The sequence below is a fragment of the Pseudophryne corroboree genome, chromosome 1, assembly GCF_028390025.1.
Source record: "Pseudophryne corroboree isolate aPseCor3 chromosome 1, aPseCor3.hap2, whole genome shotgun sequence".
Classification (NCBI taxonomy): domain Eukaryota; kingdom Metazoa; phylum Chordata; class Amphibia; order Anura; family Myobatrachidae; genus Pseudophryne; species Pseudophryne corroboree.
In genome coordinates, this window is record NC_086444.1 from 486,756,442 (window position 1) to 486,768,947 (window position 12,506).

Below are 12,506 nucleotides of genomic sequence, written 5' to 3' on the forward strand. Positions count from 1 at the left end.
ATCCACTACGGACTACGAGAAATAGAATTATCGGTAAGTAAATTCTTATTTTTTTCTGCACCAAACCTTCCCTTTATAAGAGGTGTCTTTCTGTTTAACACTGTATACTGGGTTTTTGATTTTAGATACCCTGACTTAGACACGGTATGCCCTTGAGCATCGGCTTTAGTAGATGATGATGCTGGACTAGCATCATCATCATGACTGGTGGCAGCAGCTTCTGCACAAGTATTTGGTTGCTCATCTCTAAACTAATAGTTATCAATTTGTCAAGTCACAGATCACTGCGGTGATCACAGGGCTAATAGATGCACGTGAACAAATTGTACTTGAGTAAAGCGCACCAACCAACTAGTACAAAAACAATAGATATATATATATTTTTTCTATTTTTAAACCTGCAGCTCTGTTCCAACTGCATGGATCACAGGGCTTATAGATGCACGTGAAGTGAACAAAATGCACAAACCAACCAGTACAAAAACAATAGCTATATTATATATATTTTATTTTTCTACTTTTTTTAAACTGCAGCTTGGTTCCAACTGCATGGATCACAGAGCTTATAAGCGCACCAACCAACCAGTGCAAAAACATTAGATATAACAATAGATATATTAGATATATATATATATTTTCTTTTTCAATTTTTAAACCCAAAGCTTGGTTCCAACAGCGTGGATCACAGAGCTTATAAGCGCACCAACCAACCAGTGCAAAAACAACAGATATAACAATAGATGTATTATATATATATATATATATATATATATACTTTATTTTTCAATTTTTAAACCTGCAGCTTGGTTCCAATTGCAGAATTCACAGTGCTTATAAATGCACCAACCAACCAGTCCAAAAACAATAGATATATTAGATATATTTTATTTTCTATTTTTAAACCTGCAGCTCAGTTCCAACTGCATGTTTCACAGGGCTTATAAGCACACCAAACAACCAGTCCAAAAACAATAGATATAACAATAGATATATATATATTTTATTTTTCTATTTTTAAACCTGCATTTCAGTTCCAACTGCATGTTCACAGGGCTTATAAGCAATTAGTATAAAAACAATAAATATATATATATTTTTCTATTTTTAAACTTGAAGCTCAGTTCAAACTGCGTGGATCACAGGGCTTACAGATTCACGTCAACAAAGCACACCAAACAATACCAACAAAAGAAATATATATTTTATTTTTATTTTTTGTGTTTTAACTTGCAGCTTGGTTTGAACTGCATGGATCACAGGCTTTTAGATGCATGTGCCCCCTATATACAGCAGAGCCACTTGTGAGTCTAGACACAGCACAGCCAGTATAGCAGAGTTTTGTACAGCACACAGCAGCGTGCAGCATGCCACCTATACACAGTGACTATACAGCACAGTCAGTATAGCAGAGTATAGCACAACACACAGCAGAGTGCAGCATGCCCCCTGTACACAGTCACTATACAGCACAGCCATTTGTGAGTCTGGACACAGCACAGCCAGTATAGCAGAGTATAGCACAATACACAGCAGTATGCAGCATGCCACCTATCACAGTCACTATACAGCACAGCCACTTGTGAGACTCTAGAGTCTGGACATAGCACAGTCAGTATAGCAGAGTATAGTGCAGCACACAGCAGGATGCAGCATGCTACCTATACACAGTCACTCACTATACAGCACAGCCACTTTTGAATCTGGACACAGCACAGACAGTATAGCAGAATTTAGCACAGCATGCATAAGCAATGCAGTGTGCCCCCTATATACAGTCACTATCCAGCACAACCATGGGCCACTATACAGTACAGCCACTACAGCAGAGTATAACACAGCAAACGGCAGCTTGCGTTCCAGTGAAATAGCACTGAACCCTGGCCACAGCGCCTTAAACAGAATCTTAGTCACATGAGAATCCAACGCCGGGAAGATGACATTTGGCCTCAATGTGGAATACAAGTCTAGCGGGAACACCCGAGCCGCAGCTCGGGTGGACTCGGATTACAAATATTCGAAGCGGCTTGGATTCCAAGCAATCCGGACCTCTCTAATTGCAACCAGTGGCACATTTTGGCCCAGGTAAAATCCGCCACTTCAGCACAGAGTCTGTGAAGCCAGATGCTGTCCGTGAGACTGCACTGGCTTCACTGAGACTGGCAGTGACTTCCTATTGGAAGTCCTACCTGCCAGTCAGAGACATTACAGGCAGTCCCATTGGGAAGTGCTACCTCTCTCTGGGACTGCCAGACCGGGCTGCAATACGCAGGGAGCTAGCTTCATCTAGGAAGCCACTCTCTGCTGTTTGGGCAGCCATAGCCGGCTGCTATGGGCTGCAGCTGATGCAGTCCACAGAAGCCGGGGTGTTGCGCATGCGCAGTACCGTCACCCCTACTGCGGATGTCCCCCAGCCTCTGTGAACTACACTGTACAGATGCCGGGACCCAGCCGGCGGTAGGGACAGGGGACTCAGTGGTGGGGACATGAAAAGAGGGACCAGCAGCGCGCCCAGGGGCAGACCCTCCTCCACCAAGTTAGGAGCCGCTGCTGATTGCAACCATCGGCTTACTCAGACAGATCATTATCGCGACCAGCGGCTTACTCAGAATGATTGAAGGAAAGGCTCAGCTGGGGCCTGGCCATTCCTACAAATGGGGGCAACACATCCTTATTTTGAAAAATGCTGCCGTAGGCAATCCATTGTGTTTGCGTACAAGTCTAAATGAGGTCCAATTGAGCTGTAACCCATAACAACCAATCAGATTAAACCTGTTATTTTTCTAAACAAGACAAAATACAAAATCAGATTTATTGCTATTGGCTTCAATGTAGCCTTGTATACTGTACATTATATAATGTTATGAAATTAACACTGTTACATACAATTTGTTTGCACTTGCTGTTTTATAAATATCCTTCAAAGTATTTTACTTTTGTTTACACAGGCACTTAATGTAACAAATTGCAGTGGGCCAAGACTTGAAGGAGATTTGGTTTTATTGACTGCCAGTAATTACTGCACTAGATTAACATCGGTGGACATAAGCTGGACTGCGGCCACTGATAAAGGCATAATTTCTCTTGTGGAGGCATCTGCACAGTACGTAATGATTATACTCTTGAAATGAAATTTTTGTGAAGCACTACACAACTGTACAAAACATACAATTTATGTTTTCATCCCAATCCTCAAACACTCTGTTTCCAACTCTTCAAAAGAAAAGACTACCTCTAACACTATAATATCATACCTCCCAGCTGTCCTGATTTTCGCGGGACAGTCCCATTTTTTGTGACTGTCCCGTTGTTCCACCTGCGGGCCACAGTGTCCTGTGGTGGTGGTGGTGGTGGGGGAGCAGTTGGGAGACTCCTTCACTCTCACTGCACTCCCGCGAAGCCATGTCCTCTTTTCTATAGACCACGTCCCCACGTCACGCCTGGGAGTCCCGCTTCCCCATCTCCCAGTGTTGGGAGGTATGACAATATACTACCACAGCGAAGTGTTGGACAGGAAGTTTGTATATTATTGACCCCTGTAGTTTGAATTATAATCATCATGTTACACTATAAAATGACTAGTTAAGGGACACAATATATCTCCCCTCCCCCATGTGCACTGTCTGCCCCCACACCGGCTCTGATTGCTGACTTCCCATCTAATCCACACACAACCTCTCCTCTCCATCCAGTCTGTTGCCATCGCTTCTAATTCCCATACTTACCCTAAACCATTCTTTTAGCTATTACCCATGCTGTATCCTGTTCTACCATGTTTCTCTTACGTCCTAGAGGATGCTGGGGTCCACATTAGTACCATGGGGTATAGACGGGTCCACCAGGAGCCATTGGCACTTTAAGAGTTTAAGGGGTATATGCAATTCACGGCGAATCGCGGCAAATTATCGCCGTTTTTTAATTCGACACAATTCGACAGGTGAATTCCGGCAGGTGGCTGCCGGAATTCACCATATTCAATGAAAAACGGATTCGACGGTCCCGCGGGCGAAAAACGGCCGATTTGCCGGATTTTGCCGCGATTTAAAAAAACGGGAAAAAACGGGAAAAACCCGTAAAAAAAATGGCGTGGGGTCCCCCCTTCAAAGCATAACCAGCCTCGGGCTCTTCGAGCTGGTCCTGGTTCTAAAAATGCGGGGAAAAATTGGGCAGGGATCCCCCGTATTTTTAAAACCAGCACCGGGCTCTGCGCCTGGTGCTGGTGCAAAAAATACGGGGGACAAAAAGAGTAGGGGTCCCCCGTATTTTTTACACCAGCATCGGGCTCCACTAGCTGGACAGATAATGCCACAGCCGGGGGTCACTTTTATACAGTGCCCTGCGGCCGTGGCATTAAATATCCAACTAGTCACCCCTGGCCGGGGTACCCTGGGGGAGTGGGGACCCCTTCAATCAAGGGGTCCCCCCCCCAGCCACCCAAGGGCCAGGGGTGAAGCCCGAGGCTGTCCCCCCCATCCAATGGCTGCGGATGGGAGGCTGATAGCCTTGAGAAAAATAATAAGAATATTGTTTTTTCCAGCAGTACTACAAGTCCCAGCAAGCCTCCCCCGCAAGCTGGTACTTGGAGAACCACAAGTACCAGCATGCGGGAGAAAAACGGGCCCGCTGGTACCTGTAGTTCTACTGGGAAAAAAATACCCAAATAAAAACAGTACACAGACACAGTGACAGTAAAACTTTATTACACACTGCCGACACACACATACTTACCTATGTTGACACGCTGACTGCCACGGTCTCCGACGATCCGAGGGTACCTGTGAAAAAAATTATACTCACCTTCCAGCGTCCAGAGGTACATCCACGTCCAGAGGTACATCCACGTACTTGTTGAAAAAAAAAAACGAACACCCGTGCCATGCCGGACTGAAAGGGGTCCCATGCTTTCACATCAGACCCCTTTCCCCGAATGCCGGGACACCACGTGACTCCTGTCACTGAAGTCCCTTCAGCCAATCAGGAAGCGCTACTTCCGTGGCGCTCACCTGATTGGCTGTGCGCTGTCTGAGCTGTCAGACAGCGCATCGCAAAGCCTCTCCATTACTTTCAATGGTGAGAACTTTGCCATCTGCGGGGGTTACCAGCGGTCAGCCGCTGACCGGCGGGTGACCTCACCGCTAGCTGCTAAGTTCCCACCATTGAAAGTAATGGACGGAGCTGTGCGATGCGCTGTCTGAGTTCAGACAGCGCACAGCCAATCAGGTGAGCGCAACGAAGTTGCGCTTCCTGATTGGCTTTAGAGACCTTTCTGTGACAGCTGTCACTCTGAGAGGTCTCTCTGCATTCGGGGTAAGGGGTCCCATGTGTAAGCATGGGACCCCTTTCAGTCCGGCATGGTACGGGTGTCCGGTTTGTTTTTTTTAACAAGTACGTGGATGTATCTCTGGACCCTGGCTGAGGTGAGTATATTGATCTTTTCTTTTCAGGTATCCGTGGATTCTACTTGGAGAAGAGGACCGATGTCGGCGTGTGAACATAGGTAAGTATGTGTGTGTCGACGTATGAAATAAAGTTTTACTGTCACGGTGTGTGTGTCCTGTTTTTATTTGGGTATTTTTTTTCGAGTAGAACTACAGGTACCAGCGGGCCCGTTTTTCTCCCGCATGCTGGTACTTGTGGTTCTCCAAGAACCAGCTTGCGGGGGAGGCTTGCTGGGACTTGTAGTTCTTCTGGAAAAAACAATATTCTTGACATTTTACCAAGGCTATCAGCCTCCCATCCGCAGCCCTTGGATGGGGGGGACAGCCTTGGGCTTCACCCCTGGCCCTTGGGTGGCTGGGTAGGGGGGACCCCTTGATTGAAGGGGTCCCCACTCCCCCAGGGTACCCCGGCCAGGGGTGACTAGTTGGATATTTAATGCCACGGCCGCAGGGCACTGTATAAAAGTGACCCCCGGCTGTGGCATTATCTGTCCAGCTAGTGGAGCCCGATGCTGGTGTAAAAAATACGGGGGACCCCTACTCGTTTTGTCCCCCGTATTTTTTGCACCAGCACCAGGCGCAGAGCCCGGTGCTGGTTTTAAAAATACGGGGGATCCCCTGTCAATTTTTCCCCCGCATTTTTAGAACCAGGACCAGCTCGAAGAGCCCGAGGCTGGTTATGCTTTGGAGGGGGGACCCCACGCCATTTTTTACGGATTTTACCATTCCATCTATAAAAAAAAATGAAAATATTATTTTTAAAAATATATAAATAATACTTGTGCCTCCAAAAAAGACAAACCAAGTACCTAATCCCTTCTAATATAAATAGATCTGATATTACCAAGAAAAAAAAACACAAAAAAAACATGTTTTAATTTTTTTTTATTGGTTTCACCATCCAAAGTGTGGCGGATTGAAAATGACGAATTTGCTGTCTAAAAGCACTGTTGTCGAATTTCCAAACTTGAATTGAATACACTTTGGTCGAATTGCAGCACTTGTATCATTGCAGAAAAGTCGAATTTGCAAAAAGTCGAATTTCAAAAAGTCGAATTTTGAAAGTCCGTTTTTTGGACGGAAAGTACTGAATTGCATTGACGAATTTTTTTTTTTTTGGCGAAAATGTCCCGAAATTCGACAATTTCGGGAATTCGACCGCAATTGCATATACCCCTTGAGTGTGGGCTGGCTCCTCCCTCTATGCCCTTCCTACCAGACTCAGTTTAGAAAATGTGCCTGGATGAGCCGGTCACAGCTAGGGGAGCTCTCCTGAGCTTTCCTAATGAAGTTTAGTTTAGAGTTTTTTATTTTACAGGGAGGCTGCTGGCAACAGCCTCCCTGCAGCGTGGGACTAAGGGGGGAGCAGTGTCCGTCCTGTGGGGTCTGAGCCACTGACTCCGCTGACTGGATACTGAGCTCCAGAGGGGCTGATCGGTCTCTACCGTAGGGAAACCGCTCACCCCAGCAGCATGCCGCCGACCCCTTACAGAGCTGAAGCAGTGGTGAGTTAGTCACCGACCCCCCTAGCAAGCGGGGGGTCGGTGTGAAGATGGAGGCAACAGGGGAGGGAGCCGTGCTCCCAGACGGTACCAGAGGCACACTGTGTGGCGCTGTGAGGGGCGCCCTGGGCCAGCGCTTACACCTCACCATGGTCAGCAAGCCTATCGGGCCCCAGGGATCCCAGCCAGCACAACTCCTCAGACCATTTTCAAATGCAGAAGAGCGGGAAGACAGCGCCATGAAGGTGGCAGAGCTTCTCCTCAGAGCGGACCCTGCAGCATTCCAGCGCCATTTTCCTGCATGCTGTTTGCTGAAGGAAGATCCTGGTCCCTCCACAGCAGCTCCAGATTACTGTAATACGGTACCAGGGGGTTGTAGAAGGGAGGGGAGTCTGATTGTTTGACTGTGTGTCCTATTAAGGAGCACAAGTCAGCGCTGATAAGGGGTTTCTCCTTGTGTAAAGCGCGGGTGTGGGTTGGCTCCAATCTCTGTCTCTCTCTTGCCATTCTTGGGGGGGAAACTCTGTCTTACCCCATCCTGTGTGTGTGTCATGTGTTTGGTGGTCACCAGCAGCAATGTCCAGGGATACAGTGTCATATGCTGCAGAGGATTTATCCTCACAGGATGATCCCATTCCATGTAGTCAGGTTAGCACTGGTTTAGCACAGATTCCAGCAAGGGAACCAGAGTGGTTTTCCTCTATCAAGACTTGGATTTCTCAAATTTCTGATAGGGTTGCCAGTAATGAATCTGCAACCCAGGTATTGCAGTCCTCTATGGCTGTATGGCCCTTGTCAGGTACTTCGGGTCACCCCACTATATACCCCCACAAACGTGCGCTTGTGCAGGTAACACAAGACGACACGGATACCGATTCTGACACTACAGATGGTGATGGGGATGTATTGTGGGGGTGTGGTTCATCAAATCGACAGTGTCTAGGTCGACAATGTTTAGGTCGACCACTATAGGTCGACAGTCACTAGGTCGACATGGATGGAAGGTCGACAGGGTTTCTAGGTCGACATGTGCTAGGCCGACAGGTCTAAAGGTCGACATGAGGATTTTTTTTTTGTGTCGTTTTCTTCGTAGAGTGACCGGGATCCCAAATTAGTGCACCGCGTCCCCTCGCATGGCTCGCTTCGCTCGCCATGCTTAGGGCATGGTGCCTTCGCTCCGCTACCGCTTCGCTCGGCACACTTTACCGTTCCAATCGTAGTCCACGTGGATCGTTAAGTATGAAAAAATTCAAAAAAAGATAAAAAATGTGAAAAACTCATGTCGACCTTTAGACCTGTCGACCTAGCACATGTCGACCTAGAAACCCTGTCGACCTTCCATCCATGTCGACCTAGTGACTGTCGACCTATAGTGGTCGACCTAAACAGTGTCGACCTAGACACTGTCGATCTTCAGACCGGATCCCGTATTGTGGGGGTCCACATCTCTCGCAAGGGGGGTGCAGTTGTTGATAGAGGCTATCAGGGATGTGTTAAATGTTAATGATACCACACCTGAGCAGGTTGAGGAGGCTTTCTTCACTGAAAATAAGAAAGCCTCGCTAACCTTCCCTGCGTCAAAAGAGCTGAAAGTTATATTTGAAAAGGCCTGGTTGAATCCTGAAAAGAAGTTTTAGATTCCTAAGAGGATTCTGGTAGCTTTTCCTTTCCCTGCGGAGGATAGGAAAAAGTGGGAAAACCCGCCAATTGTTGACGCTTCTGTATCCAGACTCTCAAAAAAGGTGGTTTTATTGGTACCGGGATCTACCGCCTTAAAGGAGCCGGCAGATAAAAAAAATTGATAATACTCTGAAATCAGTGTACACTGCTTCAGGGGCCATATTGCATCCCACTATTGCTAGTGCATGGATTGCAAAGGCAATAGTGAAGTGGTCGGCTGCCTTGATGGAGGATTTGGATACGATGGATAGGGATGATGTTGCATTGTATTTACGCAACATTCATGATTCTGCAGGTTTCATGGTAGAATCCATGAAGGATCTGGGTTCCATGGCTGCGGGAATTTCTTCCATGTCTGTTTCAGCTCGTCGGGGTCTGTGGCTCCGCCAGTGGTCAGCTGACGCGGAATCCAGAAGAAGTGTGGAGTCGCTACCCTATACTGGCCAGGCTCTCTTTGGGTAAGCCCTAGACACGTGGATTTCTACTGCTACAGCGGGTAAGTCTCCATATCTTCCCTCAGCAGCACCTGCTCCGAAGAGATCCTTCTCCTCAGCTACGGAGCCGTCCTTTCGGCCCAACAAGACCAGAAAGGCCAAGTCATCCAATACCTTCTTCAGGGGAGGTAAGGTTAAGTCCAAGAAACCTGCTGCTGCTGGTTCCCAGTAAAAAAAGCCCGCTTCAGGTACCCCAAAGTCCTCCGCATGACGGTGGACGGGAGGGCCCGGAGGTGGGGTCTGTGGGAGCGAAACTCAGACAGTTCAGTCATGTCTGGGTCTCGTCCGGCCTGGATCCCTGGGTGGTAGATATTGTCTCTCAGGGATACAGGCTGGAATTTCAAAGTCTCCCTCCTCATCGTTTTTTCAAGTCGGGCTTGCCAACTCTGTAGCAGGACAGCACAGTGCTACAGGACGCTGTCCAAAACCTGGTGGAGGCACAAGTCATTGTGCCGGTACCACCGCACATGTTGTCAAAGGGTTACTATTCGAACTTTTTTGTGGTACCGAAACCGGATAATTCGGTCAGGCCCATCCTGAACCTAAAATCATTGAACCCCTTTCTAAAGTTCAAGTTCAAGATGGAGTCTCTCAGGGCGGTGATTTCAGGTCTGGAAAAGGGGGAATTCGTGGTATCCCTGGATATCAAGGATGCGTACCTTCACATTCCGATCTGGCTGCCGCATCAGGTTTATCTCCGCTTCGCATTGCTGGACTGTCATTTTCAGTTCCAGGCCCTGCCGTTCAGCCTCTCAGCAGCACCGAGGGTGTTTACCAAGGTGATGGCGGAGATGATGATGCTACTCTGCAAGCAGGGTGTGAACATCATTCCTTATCTGGACGATCTCCTGATAAAGGCATCGTCCAGGGAAAAGCTGCTGCAGTCCATTGTTCTCACAACACGGCTGCTTCAGAGTCGCGGGTGGATTCTGAATTTTCAGATGGTTCACATTTGGAACCAACCCAGAGATTGTCATTTCTGGGAATGATCCTGGATACGGAAGTGCAGCGGGTGTTTCTTCCGCGGGACAAGGCGTTGGTGATCCAATCCATGGTCCGGGATGTCTTGAAGCCACCCCGGGTGTCGGTTCATCAATGCATTCACCTATTGGGAAAGATGGTGGCCTCCTACGAGGCTCTCCAGTATGGGAGGTTTCATGCTCGGACCTTCCAACTGGACCTCCTGGACAAGTGGTCAGGATCTCACCTCCACATGCATCAGAGAATTCGTCTGTTGCCAAGGGCAAGGATTTCACTCCTCTGGTGGCTCCAATTGCCTCACCTACTGGAAGGCCGCAGGTTCGGGATTCAGGACTGGGTCCTGCTAACAACGGATGCGAGCCTCCGGGGCTGGAGAGCAGTCACTCAAGGGGTGACCTTCCAAGGACGGTGGTCAAGCCTGGAAGCCGGCCTGCCCATCAACATTCTGGAACTAAGATCCGTCTACAACGGTCTTCTTCAGGCGGCCCCTCTTCTAAGAAACAGGGCGATTCAAGTACAGTCGGACAACGTAACAACAGTGGCTTACATAAACCGACAGGGTGGAACGAAGAGCAGGCGGCAATGTCAGAGGTCACAAGAATACTCCTCTGGACAGAAAAGCACACGTTGGAGCTGTCAGACAACTTTATTCCGGGAGTAGACAACTGGGAAGCAGACTTCCTCAGCAGACACGATCTCCATCCAGGAGAGTGGGGCCTCCATCCAGAGGTGTTCAAAGAGGTAACAGATCTTTGGGGTCTACTCCAAATAGACATGATGGCCTCTCGTCTCAACAAGAAGGTTCGGCGTTATTGTTCCAGGTCGAGGGACTCTCAGGCAGTGGCGGTGGATGCCCTGGTGTCTCTGTGGGTGTTCCAGTCAGTGTACGTGTTTCCACCTCTCCCACTAATCCCAAGAATCCTAAAGCTCATAAGGAGAACAAGGGTTCAAGCGATTCTTATTGCCCCAGACTGGCCAAGAAGGGCTTGGTACGCGGATCTTCTGAATCTACTGCAAGAAGCACCAAGGCCTCTTCCTCTTCGGGAGGACCTGTTGCAGCAGGGGCCGTTCGCCTATCAAGACTTACCGCGGCTACGTTTGATGGCATGGAATTTGAGCGCCTGATTCTTGCTCGGAAGGGTATTCCGAAAGAAGTGATTCTACCCTCATACAGGCTAGGAAAGGGGTAACGTCTAAACATTACCATCGTATTTGGAAGAAATATGTCTCTTGGTGTGAGTCCAAGAAGTTTCCTCTGGAGGAATTTCAACTGGGGCGTTTCCTCCTCTTCCTGCAGGCAGAAGTACATATGGGGCTGAGATTGGGATCTGTGAAGGTCCAGATTTCAGCCCTGTCCATTTTCTTTCAAAAGCAATTGGCTGCCCTCGCTGAGGTTCAGACCTTTTTGAAGGGAGTTCTGCATATCCAACCTCCATTTGTATCGCCTACGGCACCATGGGACCTTAACGTGGTGTTGCAGGTTCTCCAGTCGGATTGGTTTGAGCCTCTACAGGAGGTGGAGCTCAAATTTCTTACATGGAAACCGGTCACTTTGTTGGCCTTAGCTTCTGCTAGGCGTGTCTCTGAGCTTGGGGCTTTGTCATGCAAAAGCCCTTACTTGATCTTCCATGAGGATAGAGCTGAGCTCCGGACTCGTCCGCAGTTCCTTCCAAAGTTTGTGTTGGCATTTCATATCAACCAACCTATTGTGGTGCCAGTGGCTACTGACTCCTCGATTACTTCAAAGTCCTTGGATGTTGTGAGGGCTCTGAAGATTTATGTGAAGAGAACCTCTCGTCACAGGAAGTCGGACTGTTTGTTTGTCCTATATGATCCCAAAAAAATTGGGTGTCCTGCTACTAAGCAGTCTATTTTTCGCTGGATTAGGTTCACTATCCAGCACGCCTATTCTACGGCAGGACTGCCGTGTCCTAAATCTGTTAAGGCCCACTCTACTCGTAAGGTGGGGTCTTCCTGGGCGGGCCTGCGGTGTCTAGGCAGTACAACTTTACCGAGCTGCAACTTGGTCGGGGTCGAACACGTTTGCAAAGTTCTACAAGTTCGATACTTTGGCCTCTGATGATCTGAAATTCAGTCAATCAGTTCTGCAGGAGCCTCCGCGCTCTCCCGCCCATTCTGGGAGCTTTGGTACATCCCCATGGTACCAAATGTGTGTGTGCGGTGTGTCGGTACGGCTGTGTCGACACGTTTGATGAGGAGGCTTATGTGATGGCAGAGCAGATGCCAATTAATGTGATGTCGCCCCCTATGGGGCCGACACCAGAGTGGATGGATAGGTGGAAGGTATAAACCGACAGTGTCAACTCCTTACATAAAAGGCTGGATGACGTAACAGCTATGGGACAGCCGGCTTCTCAGCCCGCGCCTGCCCAGGCGTCTCAAAGGCCATCAGG

The 12,506-nt window shown here is 48.3% G+C and overlaps 1 protein-coding gene across 2 annotated transcripts in view; it reads left to right on the plus strand.

The window, feature by feature from the left end:
* LOC134895092 (uncharacterized) overlaps positions 1–12,506 on the plus strand; it is a 253,869-nt gene that overhangs the window by 203,720 nt on the left and 37,643 nt on the right. For both annotated transcript variants that reach the window (XM_063913810.1, XM_063913811.1), the window contains one exon: positions 2,946–3,100. In XM_063913810.1, the coding sequence (XP_063769880.1) occupies positions 2,946–3,100 (155 nt within the window). The remainder of the gene's footprint in view (positions 1–2,945; positions 3,101–12,506) is intronic.